The sequence below is a fragment of the Cygnus atratus genome, chromosome 6 (assembly GCF_013377495.2).
Source record: "Cygnus atratus isolate AKBS03 ecotype Queensland, Australia chromosome 6, CAtr_DNAZoo_HiC_assembly, whole genome shotgun sequence".
Classification (NCBI taxonomy): domain Eukaryota; kingdom Metazoa; phylum Chordata; class Aves; order Anseriformes; family Anatidae; genus Cygnus; species Cygnus atratus.
In genome coordinates this window covers 5454214-5473052 of record NC_066367.1, presented here as the reverse complement: position 1 = coordinate 5473052, position 18839 = coordinate 5454214, and the positions used below count along the sequence as shown (strand labels likewise).

The window sequence follows — 18839 nt, the reverse complement described above, 5'->3', positions numbered from 1 at the left end:
CGTAACTGCACAAACAGGCAGGCTACAGGTTAGTCACAATGCCAGTCATTTTATAGCAATACCATTGTTTCTATAGCTGATAACACGTTAAAAATAGAAGGCACCAACTACATAAAGCTGATAGCCAAAAGAAAATCCACATTAAAAAAGCTTTTGATCTTTTTAGTTTTATTTGGAAGGTGATTTAGACTTTCTTTCCCCTTTATTGCCAGTTAGCATCCCTCTGCATTAGTTTCCATATATAATTTTTAACCCCATATAGTACAGTCAAGTGACAATGTTCCACTGGTCCGCCAATGCACCTGTGTAAAGGATTTTTAAAGCAATTCTGTTCCTGATGTTTATAACCCCATCACCCCACCTGGAAAATACTTTGTGAGACAAAGCACTGTTGCCTTGGCATGTCAGCCCTTTTTCCCTAATGACAAAGTTATGTGAAATCATCATGTGAGGTCTACTTTAGTGAGAAGGAGCAAAGGAAAAACCATAACATAAGCTGTCTTCACAGATGCCAGCTAATACCCTATGGTCAAGTGACACACTCCTGGAATCCATGACCCAGCAAGTAGTAGCCCCATAGTGGCTGCGTTTTAATCTGACAAATAGCATTGTAGAGCTTTAAAAGTTGTTTCTTGAGTAAATGTAGTCAGAACCTAATTTGTATCACCTGCATATATTCATTTGAATGTCTGTCTAAAGTGTATTGCACTGGTGTAAAGGCATTTATAGGGTATTCCTGAGATACCCCAGAGCAATTGAGAAATACAGGAAAAGCAGCAGTGGCTGTAGGAACTGTCATAGCAGTAAGGCTGTGACTGTACTACATGTCACAACGTTGGCTTGGATTTATAAATCCCTGTATGTTTAAATCCTTCCTGTATTTGTTTGCTTCATTTAATGCAGGTACTGTTTTTAAAAGATATAGGGGGAGGGTTTTCTCTTTTATGACCGTCACTGAGAAGTTATACCATGATAAAATAATAGTGAAACCAGGCTTTTTATTCCTACTAAAACACAAATGCTGAAGTCAGTCCCATAACTTCCGAATGTCACTTTAAATAACAGTAAAGCTACAACACCTTATTTAACTCTGATTTGCTCCATAGAGGGCTCACATATAACTGATCTCTGTTTTCCCTCGTGAGGAACAGAAACCCAAATGGTTTCTCATTTAAAGGAAGGGGATTTTTGATGACAGGGTGGTTTCCAGATTTCCTCGTAAAATTGGTTTCTCTTTGGAAGCTGAGGAAAAGGCTTACAATCTATTTCCCCATTTTTTTCCTGTGGGGAATTTCGAAGGGAGGTGGGTGGGTAAATGAAGGTAACTTCTTTAATGGAGAGTTACTATTAGATTTGGCCTGCACTTTAACATTTACAGTTTTTATGAAAAGTCTGTGTCTCCAAAATAAGTGTCTGGTCCATTTTTTTGTGTTCTAACACTTCCCTATGTTACCACGAGTCTTGAGCTGGACAGCAACCCCCTTTCACAAGAACCCCCTCAGCTTTAGAGAACCTGATGAAGCTTGGAATACAGGATAAATTCAATGTAAGGCATTTTATCCTTGAAGCAGATGTTGCTTTGTTATCTGCACCTGCACTGACATTAGTGAAGTTGTGTGATGGAGCAGGTTTTACTACATTTGTTGTTGGTTTTTAAGCATGCAAATTTCTGGTTTGTTATTTAGGCTTTGAGAAACCATGATGCCAGTTTCTGAAGTCATGACACTTGGAACTTAATTAACTTCATGTTAATTATGTTTATTTGTCATGTTAATTTGTTTTCTGGTTTGGAGGCTTTTAGTTTGATATATGGCAGCTTCTGACTAGATCTTGAAGCCTAGATGCTTGCATATTAAAATTGAAGACAGATTTCTAATATTGTTCTTAATTTAGAGCTGAACTGGGACTTCTTCAAAGCTGTAGAAAAGATAATTTTGTCCCTGAAAGCCTGAAGAGGAAGATGTCTTTGTAGCTGCCATCCTGGACATTGCTGCTTTCTTGTGTGTGGGCAGCACCTGGAGCTTCTGCAGCTCAGGAATGTGGTGGAAGAGGCAGAGTGGTTGTTTTGGCAGTGTGTGCTGGCTGAACAACTGCTTCCCCCCCTTCTACGGTGTAGTCAGCATAGACTAGGGATGGATGGCACCATTATGCATTAGTCTGGCTTTTTTATCACCTTATATTGTCTCAGCTGATGCATTCGGCTGAAACTTGAAGGAGATAATTTCCTTAATGTCTATGATGAAGTCAGATTGCTGGCAGTGCTGTATGGTTGCTTATCTGTTATTCCAGCAAGACCATTACTTCTACGTGCTGGCTGCTGTTTTAAACATAAATTGCAAGTCTCTATATACCATACACTTCTATGGGATTTAGGATAGGATTCTGCTTTACCCTGTAAAAACTGCTATGCCACCTTCCATTTTAATCATAGATATATAGCGTTGCATAAATATCCAATGGCAGAAAAGGATGTAAAATGCCACGCCATGACTATTCCTGGTAAGATTTATATTGTTTAAAGTGTTACAGCTTTGTTTGGCGAGTAAAACTGTATTCGAGAGTAGCTGGACAAACAGAGGGTAGAAGCCAAATCTGTCTTTCTAGGCTGTGTAACCTTGGGTGTGGTGTTATAATCAGAAAAAAAGCCAATTTAAGTCCACAGTGCTGCCAGAAAGGATTTAGTTCCCAGCCCTGGCCATGTGTCCCTGCCTTCTCCCCAGCAGGTCAGCACCACTCCCCTCCCTGTGCAGTCAGCTGGCTTGGTACCTGATCGAGCTGCCTATTTTTTTTTTTTGGAGGGTTCATGTTCTGGCTATGTGACCTGAAGGTGGTAGTGCCACAGCAAAGGCTGGCAGCAGGAACATATGGATAGGAACAAAGGGGACCTGGCACCCCTTCTGGGGGCAGCTGCAGCTGAACGTGTCACAGTCATGCAACTGCATCCTCTGAGCAAAACTGCCTGTGTTTTTCCATGGCTAGGCTAAAGGGGAAAGATGATGACAAAACAGCGACTTCAAAAATGTGCTTGAGACACTCCCTATCTGAAAATATCTCACTCTGTCTTTGGTTTTCTGTTCTGTAAGAAGGTGGCATGCAGACCTCCGAACTCTGTTTCTGGCTGTGCCAAGGGTGACAGTATGCAATATACATAAATTTGTGCAGATGTACTCAGTCATCCAGCCCTCCATGTCCTGAGCACCTATTCAGTAAGAGAGTGACAGAGGGGGTGACAGGAGGAAGGTTTTTAATTTTTTAAAAATAGATCATTATTGCCATTGAAATCAGAAAAAGCACAATAGTTCTCTGTGATGCTATGCACTTGGCCTTGATTTCTACACAGTTCTGCTGTTAGAGCAAAATGGAATTAGTCCAGATCCTTGCTGGTTTAGGCTGACTGAAGATTAGAATCACTTTTTTGTGTCCTTTTTTGTGGGATTTTCCTAATGGAAGTACCACCGTCTCTTGAGATGGGACATGTTCTTTGAGGTGTATGACAAACAAGGAAATGTTGGTTCAAGTGTTTGCAGGTCTCGAACAGCAGAAGTGCTGATTGATAACAAGGTTGGGCTTTGGGATTCCCCCATAGCCTGCGGAAGTGATGTGTGGTTGGTGACCTCGTTAACTCCTTTGGCTTTAGGCACTGCAAACCAGCAATTTAGGCAACATTTAAACAAATTTCCCAAGTGTTATATTCATTTTCTCATGAGGATGGCCAAGTTTCTGTTGTTCCAATGAAAGCACATAGGAATTATGAAATGATTTAGGGACTTGTAACGTTGACAACTGCATGAAGTACCACTCACTGAGTTGCTTCTACCAAGCGTCATCAAGGAGCAGTTAACATACAGACCAACTCTTTCAAATCTTGACCCTTTTTTATTGCTGAAGAACCTTTAATTTTACTCATAAGTTGTAAGTATGCCAGTTGTCATGCTTTGTGTGCTGCAGAAACATTCAGAATAGAAATGCTAACACTTGATAGAGTAGTAGATGAATTTCTGTCCTGACTCCAGCCAATGGTGAAATTCACATAACTTCATCAGGGCAATATTTCCTCTAGAAGCATCAGTGTCACTTGGTTTTGGCAATGGTTCTTGAGCTGTGCTGTAATCTGACTTGAAAATCAAATATTTCAAGTATGAGATACTCACTGTGTTCCTGTCAAAGATGCTGTAAATGTTGTGCTCTTGCAACAAATCACTATTGTAAAAATACTTCATGTATAAAAAGAGCTGCCTTTGGCCCTAGATGTAAAAATAAATAACAATAAATCACTTTTAAAGCCCATTTCTGTAAAAGGCTGATGTCCCTCAATGTTACTGTTTTCTGCTTTTCTGTGTGCATCAAAAGCCATGACTTAGCTTTTTTATTCTTACTGTACGGTTTCCCATGAAATTACGGTGCTTTCTTATTTTATTTTTAGGCAACAGAGATTTTGCTCCTGATGATCCACTGGAATTTAAGTCTCATCAGTGGTTTGGAGCCTCTGTGAGATCCAAAAACGATAAAATTCTGGTAAGTTTTTGATGCCTTTCAGATGCCTTAGGACTGGTATATTGTAGTCGACAAATAGTGGAAAGATCTGGATAACTCAGAATTTAAACAATCATTCACAAATCAGCTTGATCTGTCTTTTTCAGAATTTATTGGCCAGCCTTCTCCTAAACTGTTCATAAACAAATGTTGTAGTATTTTTATTGTTTTTTTTTGAGGAAAGTAGAATTACTTTGAAGTTAAAGTGTGTTTTAAATTCTTAATGAATTCTTCACAAATGCTGCTTTAAGAAAATATTATTTCTAAGATTTTTGCCTTAGGTCAGCTGTTTCTAAAAATACAAACACTTCTGCCCGGGTGGTGATGGTATAAATCTCTGATAACATGTGGTACATCTGTCAAAACTTTTTTGGTTACTACTCTGTAGAAAAACTGCAACTCCATTGTATTAGTCCATACCCCCCAGCATTTGGAAGAGGAGTTTTTCTCACTGTCACATCATCTTCCGTAGGCCTGTGCCCCATTGTATCACTGGAGAACTGAAACAAAACAAGAGCGAGAGCCTGTAGGGACTTGTTACTTGCTTGATGGATCTAAATCTGTGGAATATGCACCCTGCAGGTCAAGTAAGTGTGAAGGGTACTTCCTTGTGCTTCTGCTTGGAATTTCTCTCGTGTTATATTTTGTGTACATTTCAAGTGAGATGTTTTACAAGTATTTCCCCCTTTCATGTATAACTTCATAGCCATTCCAGATAAACTAGGCTAGATGGAGACATCTTGGTTCTCCTCCAGTTGATGTTCAGGGTCCAGACCTTGTTTTCTCTACTGTAGGCTAGAGGGTAATCTTTGACCCCAGTATCACTGGAACTTGGAGACCCAAACCTTTTTATTGACTGCTTCAGTAGTAATGCCACTAGCATCCAAACTGAGCCTTTTTTTTTTTCTTTTGGACATGCCGAGATGTCTGTGTTTCTCTGCAATAAGTGCAGTAAACAGGAATTGTTACTATATTTTAGTTGATGCTCTTCAGAGCTGTCTGAATAGTGTAACGTTAGCACAAAATATCTGACACTTGGAAGAGAAAAACTATATGGAAAGTCAAGTTTTTGAAGACCAACTCTAGAATCTTCAGATTCTCAGTTATTCAAGTAGCTCAGAGACAAAGCCCAAGTACATAAGATATTGCACAGGCAGGTTCTGATTTCCATGTATACATATGTACATGGTGACACAGTCTTAATTATATTCGGTTTTGAACTTTGAGTCTTATTTTCCAAACACTTTGCATCCGTACCATGTAATTGACTTAGACTGTTTGTAGGCTTATAACCTTTTCTTCTATTATTAAATGTGCAAGTTTTAAGGTTGAACGTTTGCACTAAGATCTTTTTTTTCCTTATTTTGCCCCAAATCATTGGCAAACAGCAGGACTGAAATCCAGTGTGGTCCAACATAAAAAGAGGTTAATAAGAATGTATGAACGTGAATTAGTCACGTGTCTAGATCAGGATGTCTCAACATTGCTGTTCTGGAGCTGTATAATCATGAGATTAACTCAGCCTAGGAAATTCTTGCTGGGATAAGTCTCAGTATGTATGGATGTGTTTTTATTTTTTGTCCAGGTATGCATTTTTCTTTTTTTAAGGTAGTACTTCAAATAACTTACGGTTATGTATCTTTCTAATTTTATTCCATAGGAGGAGCAAACATTCCGTATTTCACGGATACTTTATTTCCTGAATAAAAATTTCAAATACTTTTTCCCTGATATTTTAAGCTTAGATACCAAAGGAATACAGAGTTGAAGATTACTTTGACTGTAATAGGCTGGAACTTATATTAAGGTTAGAATATAAGTTAGGCCAACCCTGAAGTTCTTCAAGTATTTGCTCATGAGTTGTTGATATAGAGAAAATACTGATTTAGGAGAAAGCAAACTACACATTTCAAGTTCAGGAGTGCAAAGTTACAGTAGGAAGATATATTGGAAAGAATCCCCAGAACCATCTGATATACTACTGGTAATATTTATCTTATTTGTTCTTCTTTCTTCCTTTTATTTCCTTTTGTAGCCACTATCGATGCAGATGGACAGGGATTTTGTCAAGGTGGATTTAGTATTGACTTTACAAAGGTATGTGATTGTTACTTAATTCCCATGAGTCAGCAAACAGTTCCGGGTTACCAATCACCCTGATACAGAACGCTTACAAGCACAGATGCTATGAAACTAAATGTAAAGCACCATTCCTGGGGGATAAAGAACAAACTCCTTGTAAATTTAAAAACAAAAAGCAAAACAAACAGGCTGGTAGTATAACTGTTTCTCTTTACATCTTCACAACAGCGTGCTTCTACGTGTTGTAGGAATCATGCTATAAGTAAATAAACTACTTTTCCAGCCTCATGCCATAAGCCTCTGCTGCAGCTAGTCCTCAAGTGAAATAATCTGTAGTGTTCAGGTTTTTAGAGATGCTTATTTTGAAAGGATTGGTGCGTGGCTAATTTTAGTTGCTCAGGAAAAATAACTTACTGCTAAAGTGAATTGGGAAACAATGTTCTTGTGAATGAGGCTTTGTTTTTCTCATCGGATACAACAATTTAACTTTCTTCTTTGTTGTTTTTCTTTTATGTTTGTTCTAGTGTATGTTCTTCCTTTTATAGTTTTTTTAAAATCACAATTATTTTTTAAATTCAGTCACAAAAATAAAACAGTGCGTAACTCTGAGAACTAACTATAGTTTTTTACACTGTACAATTAACTTGTTTAGCGTCTTCTGGGCATGTTAAGACCTATTTGTGATGTGGCAATCTTTTGGGTTCTTCACACCTTATAATTGGGTCATATCCCTCCACTCTGTGCCTGAGGACACCCATGTTTTTCCTCGGGAGAACTGTAGAAAGGGCAGTACAGGACTGCAAGTGTTTCAGTTATTTCTCCTGAACCCCTGAAAACCCTTCAGGATTACAGTGCAGACTCTAGTCCGTGTTAAAACAAATGCTGGGCTCTAATCCAAGCCCCTAGCTGAATGGGTAAGCCTGGTATCTCCAAATCTGTGACCTAGATTGTTCTGAGTGACGAATATGGGAGCTTTTAGATTAAACCAGGGTAAGTGACTTAATTATGCAGCAAACCCTATGATTTCAGCTGCCTGATTAAGTCCTTATGGAGCCAGTTCCTAGCACTGGGGTAGCTAATGTGGTTCAAGTTTCATAAAATTGTTTGTGGGTTGCAGTTGTACCAAGGAATGTGGAGTTGGGGGAATTACATTACAGCTTTTCTGAATTAAACCTTTCTAATGATAAGTTGTAGAAACAGGCAAGGCAAAAGATGAAACTAGTTTTGTGTGTTGACCATAAAACATGTTAGTGTTTTGTAGCATTCTTAACGTTATCTCCTATTTCTGTTGTCTTAGATAATGTTGGTAGAAGGGTCTACTCAAATAAAAGCAAAATTCTGCTGATAATTTTAGATGGGTGGCATAGAGAAGCAAGTCACAGAAGAGGTATTTTTTCTTATCTTAGCATTTTACAAGATACATTTCTAATTAGGTTCAGTCATTCCTTCAAAAACATGATGTCTTGGAGTAAGTGATGCTACAGCAATTTACTTGTGTGGGATTACTTGATTGCCACAAACAAAGGACATATTCTCTTGTTCTTTAAATATGCTTGATGTGAAGATTCCCCTTTTTCTTTTTTGTTTTTCCCAAGGGAGACAGAGTGCTACTTGGAGGACCTGGAAGTTTTTACTGGCAAGGTGAGATATATTATTGATGTCGCAGAAGAGGCTGACCTCATTAATTTTCTCTTCATCTTTTTATTCCTTTGTATCCGTATTCCTCCAAACACTGTCAACTTTGTCAGTAAGAAAACTAACAAAAATAATTTTATTCATCCGTCAAAGTATTTCCTGAATCGTGGGAACCACAGATTAAAGCTGAAGTAGTAACTGTATAGATGTCTTTTGCCTTTTAAATAGCTCCATGATAATTTTAAAGGCATTTTCCTGAGAATGTGGAATTTGTGTTTGCACTAGCTGGATAAATTTATTTTAGGATGCTTTGCTGCTTTTTTCAAAATCTACCATTTTTTTATTTTCTTACACACGTATCAAGTATGTATTTTCAATGAGAAACATACCCTGCAAAGAAAACAATTATTTTTATTTGGAGGCCAAGATGTATTGCATTTGTTTGACTGATCTGTTTGTGCTATGGCGCATATCTTACCTCTTACTGCACTGCTGTTTCCACAGAACATTTCCTATATATTTTGGTAACATGGTCTTCACTGCGTGTTTGCAGGATCATTCAATGTTTACCTATAGCTGTCAGTTGAGATGGTGCTGCTACAACCAGGACAGCTGCCAAGCTCTGTTACCTGGCTTGTTTTTTTATGTAAATACCAATGCTTTATGAAAGATTTTCTGTTTCAAACTCTGAACAAAATGGAATGATTGAAAATCACCTGCAAATAAAGGATAATATAGATTGGTTTTAGATTCTTTTTACTACTTCTGGGCAAAAGTGCTAGCACATCTGCTAAAACAAATTTATTCTCTTCTGTTACTACACGCACACAAAAAAAAATCTCAGCTCTGAATAGAAGATGGTAACAGCATACTTGTAAAAACTAATTTTTCACCCCAAGTTTTATTCTGCATTGTGGTATGCTAGACTAGTTCTCCCTATGCTTCGTAAACATCTGGGGAATATGCATGTGAACTCAGTGCTCTTCTGAAAAAACACGTTTTGTGGTTTAAACTCAAAGAAAAGAATGTCATGAAGTCACCATCTAGTGGCTACTGAAATGAAAACAGGGAGAAGGCAGGAATATAATATGCTCTGCTTATTAGCTTGTCTGCTTTATTATGCTTTCAAGTTATTATATTTAGATGAGGATTGATGACTCAGCATGAGCTTATGCTTACTGTTACCTAACTGAGCGGTCCCATTCAAGTCTCAGCTTACGTGTAGGAGCAGTGTCTATTTTCAGTGAGAACTGTTCATGTGCTTGTGATTAAATATGTGCATAAATCTTTGCTGAAGCAGGATCCCGATTTCCACTTTTATCCTTTCTAGTACTGCTGCTTTTGGTTCTTTTCTGGTAACTCTTATGGAAGAGTTGTTGCTTTAGAGGCAAACATTCTGTAAATGTCTTTTTTATTGAATGAGTGCACGTGCAATTTCCTGTTGTTTTAAGCTGTTTTCTTTCTCTTTAGGCCAACTTATTTCTGATCGAGTGACAGAAATTGTGGCTAAATATGACTCCAAAGTCTACAGTACAAAATATGATGACCAATTAGCAACCAGACCTGCTAGTGCTGCTTTTGATGACAGCTACTTGGGTGCGTAACTTGAAAAGGAAGAAAACTTGTCTGTACTTGAAAAACCCTCTTCTGCCATTCTTAACATTTGGCAGATAACTAAAGAGCTATGTACCTGAAAACACAGTAATTTGTGTGTGACCAATGCTTAGTTATCTTGCCGTAAGCCTGATTCAAAAACCAGATGATGACAGAAGAAATGGGAATATTTCAAAAAAATTTGCTCTGTAATTCAGGCTTAGTATAAATCATCAGGTATGATTTTTACATAAGTCACTCACATAGCTGCTTTTCTAAAATTAATAGCTGTTTCTAAATCATTTACCAAAACAAAAATGGGAAATAATCATGATTGGGAAGAAAACTAATGAAAAGACTTTCTTAGACGGTTAGGAAATTGCCATTTAGCCTTATATATGTCTCAGTGGATTCAGAAAAAAGCAAGGGTGGACCAGGACATTTTCCAGGGACCTACTCTAAAAACCTACTCTAAAATCCTAAGATAATATTAAAGAGTTCATTTTCTGTGAATATTATTTCTGTTGATACCAATGGTTAGGTATGTAGATTAAGATTTTTCAAGAACGGGACTAACCATATGGAAAAGCACGGAATCTAGGATTAATGTGGCTTTTTGCTCACCAAACTTCAAGCTTGTTTTAGCTTTAAACTAAGCATTGTTTCTGACTGCAGGGTTTAGTGATGAACAAGCCCCTGTTTTTCTGATTCTTTCTAAAAAAAAATCTATTTAGATATGTATGTTAATAAATTTAGCAGAGAGAAAGTAAGTAAAATGTATGCTTTTGTTGCTGCATGTAGAAGTCACTGCACTTCTACATTGCAGGCGGAAAGTAGAAAGGGTATCCAAACACAGAAAACCTAATTGTGTTTCTAATTAAAACTTGCATGGCTGTATGCAAATTGGTTTGTCATCCCACAATTGCTAACCACAGCTGGGAAGCTGTTTGTGTAATCCCTAGACAACCTGTTCCTAAAAGCTGAATCTCTCGGAAGCAGAGGTGCTCTTTATTTTGAAATACACTATTTTTCAGTGAGTAACATCAGTCGTAGATTTTCTCTGAATCTCAAGTGAACTAGCAACTCACTACTGTGGTAGCTGGAGAATAAGGAACATGAAATTCAAACAGAAGCTTTGTGATAATTAAAGTGATAATTAAAGCCTCCTAATGTTCTTTGCATTAAAAAGGAAGTGCTATAGCCAAAAAAAACCACTATTGTTCATATTCATTAGATGTCTTCTGAACAGAAGAGGTACTAATGAGCCAGGAATATTTGACCTGCTCTCCTGGATTCTTCTGTTAGCAGAACCTGTCAGATTATTTTAATATTACCTTATAACTGTGTGCAAAATAGTCAGCTGTCAGTCACTGTCTCACTTCAAATATTATCAGAGTTTTTTATTTTGGTTAAGCATTGGTAAATCAGCAGTTCTGTCCTTTATATTGGTCCTGTTCTAAACTGTTGTCAGGTTTTATTCTTTTCTACCTACAGAAAAATTTCATTTGCAGAGTCCAAAATGGATAGTATTTTACAAATGAACCTTTGGCAAGATTATTAGCAAATAGTTGCTGGGCTTCACTGATATTCAGTAGCCTTGTTATAAATTGTTCAGGGATTCATTTTGAAGAAGGCATTAATAAAGATGGAATCTACTTTTGTTTGTGTTTTTGTTAAGAAAAATTCGAACTGAAGCACTACTGATCAATCTCTGAGGCTGTCTGAAACATGCTTCTGGTCCCAAAAGAAACTAGGGTACCAAGTCTGCTAAATCCACTCAGTGAACTTGTCAGGTTTCACTGCACTTACACGGATGTTGATGAATTACAGTCTGCTCATGTAACTGTTGATTGCTTAAGCTAGATAAATGCAAAACATTCATTATATTTTAAGGTGAAATGAGAAGGCAGTGCACTGAGACCTATGAAGAGTTTAGACAGATAAAAGGCTTAAAAAGGTTCTTGAAGTGATTTACTAATTTTGTCTGTTGATCAGGTTATTCGGTGGCTGTTGGAGACTTTAGTGGTGATGGAATAGAAGGTAAGATCCTTGTTTCAGTTAAAAAAAAAAATCATGGTAATACGTTGGGCAGGTCTTTCAAATAAATGGTACAGAACAAATGATCAAGTGCATAGGAAAATGTATAAAGCACTAGGACTGAGCTACCCTGTTCAAGCAAAGGCCTTCTGCTCTGGAACCTGGATGTTACCTGCATGTCTTGCTTTTTATTTCAGACTTTGTGTCAGGAGTCCCAAGAGCAGCAAGGACACTGGGCATGGTAGGAAATTTGAAACATTTAACTTTGTAATAAATGAAAAGATTAATGTTGTTGGTATGCTATAATGAGTATTTTCTCGCATGCAGGTGTCTATCTACAATGGGAAAAACATGTCTTCCATGTACAACTTTACTGGAGAGCAGGTATGTACCTTTACGTGGTGCAGTAAGTGGCAGGAAGGTTACTCCTATAGAAAGATGACATGTTGGGACAGTACTTGGGGTACTAGACCGCGTCAAGTTCTGTATCATATTAGCTTAAGTACATGGGAAAAGTTAATCAAGTTTGTAGGAATCCTAAGAATGTATATTCTGTGAGTTCTTGTCTGATGGTATTACTTAGAAAAGCAACTTTATTTGAATGGAGTAAATGCTGCCCACTTGGATAACTAGGAAGGAGGAGGGAGAATGGGGAAGGTATCTGAGCCTTTTACCTTCTCATAGGGAAAGGAAAAGAAATGAAAATAAAAGAAAAACCATTTTTGCAGTATACGTCATTCTCTCCCTAACATCTTCTCTGTACAGTGTTGTGTAAACTTACTTAAGTGTTTATACCAATACAACTCATAAATTTGTTTTGAATTTTGTTTTTCAGATGGCTGCCTACTTCGGGTATTCGGTGGCTGCCACAGATATCAATGGGGACAAGTAAGTGGGCTCCCTTTTCTCACCCCTGATATTTTATTAAAAAACAATTTTAAAAAAGCCTTACCTCTAATATACATTTCTGTTTTGTTTAACTAGTTAAACATGTATCTGTATAATCAACTTTTTTGCTAGTCTTGAGCATTTTAACAAGTGTAGATGGTTTCTGATATTTGCTATATGTGTGTATTCATGTAAAAAAAATCATCATTTAAAAGCATTAAGTTCTGCTATATTTGTGCTTTCTTTGTCATAAATATTTAGCTTCTATTGCAATTTAAAGATAGGAAACGTTTACCTTAGTATTGACTTGAGTGCTGAGTTAATCCTGCTAATGGATACTTGAGAGAATGAAATCAGACTTTCATGCTGTTATTGAAGAACCTTATCCTTCTTTGGTCCAGTTATACAGATTTGTTTATCGGAGCCCCTCTTTTTATGGATCGAGGTTCTGATGGGAAACTTCAGGAGGTCGGCCAAGTTTCCATTTGTCTTCAGCGAGCCTCTGGAGGGTTTCAGATCACAAAGCTGAATGGGTTTGAGATATTTGCAAGATTCAGCAGTGCAATTGCCCCACTGGGTGATCTAGATCAGGATGGCTTCAATGGTAGGATATCAATTATTGATCAATGTTTTCAGTTTATAGACTAAATATAGACAGCACATGGAGTGTGGACTCTGCAAACAAACGTTAAGTATTCTAACCGTGAGTGAATGTTGGACATGAAGGTCTAGACTCCTTTCGATGCTTGTATGCTACTCCCAAGAATGCTAACAGGAGTTACATGTATGCATCGAGCAGAGACTATACCATTTAAACTACAGCATGGATTATTTTAGCTGTTACATTAATCAGTGTTTTACTTCCTATGTGATAAGTACAGTAGACATCTTGATTAAATATCTGACTCTCCGTTGTGACTTGCGAGGATTGACATCCTTGATATAATTTTCCTGTTTATATTGTTTAAATACAATCTTCTTCTTCAGAAACACAAAGATGACGAGGATTAAAAAAGGATTTGTTTCCTTTGGGAGTTGGTTAAAATAGTCTGGTAGAAGAGATTTTCCAGAGAAAAGACTAGTTATTTCTTTTTTTATTACTACTTTTTTGAAAAAAGAAAAGTCTGTTGAAAATGTTTTGTAACAACTATAGTGAACTACACCAACTTCTTGAGTACGTCTTTGGATGAGAAGTCTGAGTCTGATGCAACTGAAGCTGTGGACTCCCAAGCCCTTGGCCAGTGCTTCTTGTTCCTTTCACTTAGGAATGGACAGCAGTGTAACAGCCGAGAATTGTATAATTTTGGGTCAGAGACTTCCAGGAATCCTAGGGAGAACATGCTTTGCAAGTGATAATCCCGTGTTTCTCAAAGAGTGGTGGGAATTTGAGTTTCACAAAAAAATCCTTACGGTTTATTTTTTCCATTTTGATTGTAAGTTAAGCATCTGTTGAATGATCAAAAATTATAGTAGGTTAATATTTTAAATTCCCTGGTAGCTCTAATTGATTTTTTAATGAAATCACACGCATTTTATCTTAATTTTCACTTGTCTTTTGTTGTCTTGGAGATATGACTATTTTACAGATAGAATGAGATGCTTTAAAACCCTGTAAGAGATCTATAAAGCAATATAATTTGTTCCAGTGACTTATCCATTAAACAGTATTAAGTGGATAAGTGGCTTACTCATTAACGGGTAAAATTTGATTTTAGGCAATCTGTGAATATCTTAAATTAAGAGTCTCTTTTTCTAGACCCTATTTTCGTAAAGTGCTGGCTTGAATATGATGTATATGTTGTAGTTGTAAATGCTTTATGCCATTGGTTCTGATGAGGTTAATATTTAGATTTTTTTTAGTTACTAATGGTATATAGAATTAGTGTGAACATGCGATATCATGGCACCTATTCATGGAAGACATTGGAAAGGTTACAGGAGTAGCCAAGAATTCTGGTCACTTGATTAGATTATCCAAATGATGTTTTCATTCCATCATATTTCAATCTGAAATAGAATGTAGGTGAGAAAATTGTAGCTAAATCTTCCTTGTAAGATTAATTATTTTGTCAGTAAGTCTTTTTTTATTTCCTGGACTGTTTCATTTTGGTAGTGTTAATTAAAATACTTTTTTGTCTCAGTAAGATGCAGGATTGAAATTTCTACTGTTTTCATAAAGTTGGTAAAGATGAGCCAAAACACAAAATGGTAATTTTTTGAGTGTTTTTTTCATGCACCTTTTTCAAACTTAAGAGAAGAGGGAATAATTTAATTACCTTTCTGTATCTTGTTTAATATTTAAACACTTTCTTGTTAAGGAAGTCTTTAAACCTGCTGGGGAAATCTTAAATTTAGATAACCTGTACACATTTAAAGCTGTCTTTAGAGATAGTGTTTCCTGTACAGAGTCCAATTAGCATTTTTCTTATTACTGTTTATTGTTCATTGATAAGTGCTCTTTAATTTATTAAACTGAAGAGATAGCATAATTGCAGTAACTGAAGCTTCTCCATAAAATGTATTGCCAAGCCATGATTGTGGTAGACTGGAATTCAATATTTAACATTGCTTTAGGCTGATTACAGAATCTTTTGCATGTGTTAAAATGTCACACCCTTTTGAGGAGCATGAGTGTGTTAATGAAATGGGCAGACAGTCCCGCTTTCTTCTGTGATTTGTCTCCAGCACTGACTAATTCTGGGCATTTCATAAATTCAAAAGCATCCCAAATCCATATGGTTTGTAAATCAGAAGTGCAGAAGTGTTTGTGGAACTGTTCCTTTTCCATAGAAATTTATGCTATGTTCTTGTTAAACATTCATAGTTTTTAGGGAATATTAGCATTCAATTTCAAATAAGTAGTTTGAATGTTTTAAAGTCTGGTCATACTTTGTCCTTACTGACACACATTGAAACTATAATATTAGAAATTATAGATAAATGTTGCACAAATACGTTCCTATGTCTGTGTCTGGAGATGTTGAAGGTTGTTCTTTTGGTTTGCAGATATTGCAGTTGCTGCACCGTATGGTGGAGAGGACAAGAGAGGACTTGTCTATATCTACAATGGAAGAGCAACTGGTTTGAATGCAGTCCCGTCTCAAATTCTTGAAGGGCAGTGGGCTGCTCGCAGTATGCCACCCAGCTTTGGGTACTCGCTGAAAGGAGCCACAGATGTGGACAAAAATGGATATCCAGGTCCTTGGCTCTGAATATCACTTTAGATTAACTTAATAGTACCTCTGACTAACAGTATATATTTAAAAATAAATTATAACATGAAGTTTTTGTCATTTCTTCCCAGACTTGATTGTTGGAGCCTTTGGTGTTGACACAGCTGTTTTGTACAGGTGAGCATTGCTGTATGCTATTTACATAAGTGCATGCAGAAGGAAAGCTCAGTGGCATCCGTTAGTTACAAAACCAAGCTAGATAAGAGGGAAGTCTGAAATTCTGCTGTTCCACCTTTCAGATTACTGGAAATAACAGAGGAAAAAGGCTGCACTGCTGTTTTCACTGTGTAAATCTGCAGTCTGCAATTAATTATTTATCCCTCAATATATCTGTTAAGAGAAAATCTAAATAAGCTGTGTTTAAGGCTTTCTGACTGACAGTTTTCTAGATTCTGACATGTAGATTGTTGCTAACTATTACATTGTGTAGTCTCAATATCTTCATCAAGGCTTGCTCATTTGGGGAAAACACCTTATTTGTCTGTGCTGAAAACAGGAAGGGCTTTGCATTAACACTTAGTCTTAGCTGTTCATATTAAAACTGTAATGGTAGTAAAAGAGCACAGCAAAGGTTCTTGCTTTTCCTTATCAATTCCAAGATAATTTGTTTTTCTTGAAGTTCCAGTAAATATTTAAAAGTGTGTATGTGTGTACTTCGTAGTTTGATGGAAGGGTATTGTCTACTGTGGTGCTGAATGCTGTTGAAAAGGGTATTTTTTTTGTAGGGCCAGACCAGTTATTAGAGTGAATGCTGCCCTGGAAGTTAATCCAACCATTCTAAACCCAGAAGACAAAGCCTGTTTACTGTCAGATGTAAAAGTTTCTTGGTAAGCAACGTTTCTCTGTTTTCCTTTGAGGGGAGGGAACTTCTCAACTTTTATTTTCATAATCTTCCAATTTTGAAAGGCCTCGTGAAGTCTAATGAGCCAGTTAAAAAAAAAAAAAAAAAGAAGGAAAGGTAGGGGGCAATCCAACATTTATTTTTCTGAAAGAACAGGCAATACTAAATAAGAACTCTTCAACTACAGTGGGAGGACCAATATTGTCTTCAGTAGACACTAGACTGACTCTGAAGTTGCATCCTCCCTGCAGAGATTGCCACTTGTCTGTGTTGAGTAAGATCTTCCCAAGGTAGAAATAGACTACATGGCTCTTGCAATGTTTTCATCTGGGGTTTTTAGTTGAAAAATAGAGTGGGCTTATGGAAGACACATGGGAAATGGTCTGCGGCGTGGACTGGTTTTGTTCAGTGGTATTATCTTTTTCCTGTACTATTAACCAAACCCGCTTATCCTTTCTAGTGCTAACTTCCTTTTAAACTCAGTATGCCAGTTCCTTCTAGCTTTACAAGTGTATGACTCACCTCTGATTGCAGGAGTAAACACTCTGCTACATGGGTTACTATTCCTACATGAATCATGAATCCAAAGCTTTGCATTGCTTTCATTGCTGTCTAGTAATATTAATAAGTTATAGTTTCTCTTCTACTAATAGAAAATAGGACTTGGGAGTGACCTAGAGTCTCAAAACAGAAGACCTTTGAACTGAGAAAAAGTGAAGAGTTTCAGAAGAAAATGAGGGGACACAAGTGTGTGAAATAAACTGAAATGAACTGTTTTTTTCCTCCAAAACAGCTTCAAAGTCAAATTCTGCCTAAAAGCGGATGGCAAAGGAAAGCTCCCTAATTCACTCAGTAAGTTCTGTTAGTTAAAAATTTCAGACTTTTTATACTCTTTGCAGACATGATTACTGGTTACCGTTCTTTTACAGTACAATCCTGACAGTTCAGTAACCGTATAGATCTACAAGATTTTCTTCAGTAGGTTTTTTTACTTCTGAGGTTGTGTTGGTTGAAATCAGTGTAATTTTTAGCATACTTAAGACTTCAAGCATATGCTTAAACATTTTGTGGAAATAGTCTTGAAGTCCTTTGTATTTTACAAAAATGAGATGAAGTCTTATTTGGAGAGGAGTTTTAAATAAGTGTTTAAGTACATGCATTGTTAGGCCTTAAAAATATAGACAAGCCACAAAACTTTTCATATTTCTGTTGAAATTGTGAGCCTCTAATTGATATAACTGATTTAGGGATCAAATTTTCTGGATCAGAATCAGAAAGATTGTTTCAAACAGGTTTTTAAGTGTCTCTGAGATTTTTTGTAGTGTGGCACATAGCCTGCTATAATCACATTTTGCCTTATGATTATAAATGCTTTTCCTTATTTTCTGTACGATGTCCATAAAGGAGGTATGATTTGTGAAAATTCATGTAAATAGCTGTTAAATATTTAAAATATTTGCTAATTTTAGATTAGCAATACAGTTCATTTATATAAATGTTATGTGCAAGATTGTTTTAATGTTTACTGGGGATGGATGAGCTTTTTTCTTGCAGCTCCAAAGCAATTATAAATGTATCAGTGCTCAAACAGTAATTTATTTTCAGTTTTGAAAGAATGAGCAGAGTCCAGGTTAGAACCATAACAGTGCTTCTTAGCTACTGTATTGAGAATGCAGTAACAGATTTTAGATCCAAACACTTGGAGGTTTTATAAGCTCCAAGTGTTAAGGTTTTATTCTGCCAGAAATGAGCTTTTAAGCCCACTTCTGATGTGAATGTGCTCTGTGTTTAATTGGACAAAATATCCCTAATCTGAATGCTTTGGATTGGACAGATTTCCAGGTGGAGCTGCTGTTGGATAAACTTAAACAGAAAGGAGCCATAAGGAGAGCTCTCTTCCTCCACAGCAAACAGCCGAGCCACTCTAAGAATATGACTATTACAAAGGGGGGCAAAATGAATTGTGAAGAACTTGAGGCTTTTCTGAGGGTAAGTAT

The 18839-nt window shown here is 36.8% G+C and overlaps 1 protein-coding gene across 2 annotated transcripts in view; it reads left to right on the top strand.

Annotated features, from left to right (window-relative positions):
* Nucleotides 1-18839, top strand: part of ITGAV (integrin subunit alpha V) — a 46937-nt gene that overhangs the window by 10871 nt on the left and 17227 nt on the right. For both annotated transcript variants that reach the window (XM_035568522.1, XM_050711540.1), the window contains exons 3-17: nucleotides 4424-4515; nucleotides 5006-5120; nucleotides 6569-6630; nucleotides 8211-8256; nucleotides 9721-9846; nucleotides 11839-11883; nucleotides 12078-12121; nucleotides 12208-12264; nucleotides 12716-12768; nucleotides 13170-13372; nucleotides 15775-15966; nucleotides 16073-16118; nucleotides 16727-16828; nucleotides 17636-17694; nucleotides 18677-18831. In XM_035568522.1, the coding sequence (XP_035424415.1) occupies nucleotides 4424-4515; nucleotides 5006-5120; nucleotides 6569-6630; nucleotides 8211-8256; nucleotides 9721-9846; nucleotides 11839-11883; nucleotides 12078-12121; nucleotides 12208-12264; nucleotides 12716-12768; nucleotides 13170-13372; nucleotides 15775-15966; nucleotides 16073-16118; nucleotides 16727-16828; nucleotides 17636-17694; nucleotides 18677-18831 (1397 nt within the window). The remainder of the gene's footprint in view (nucleotides 1-4423; nucleotides 4516-5005; nucleotides 5121-6568; nucleotides 6631-8210; nucleotides 8257-9720; nucleotides 9847-11838; nucleotides 11884-12077; nucleotides 12122-12207; nucleotides 12265-12715; nucleotides 12769-13169; nucleotides 13373-15774; nucleotides 15967-16072; nucleotides 16119-16726; nucleotides 16829-17635; nucleotides 17695-18676; nucleotides 18832-18839) is intronic.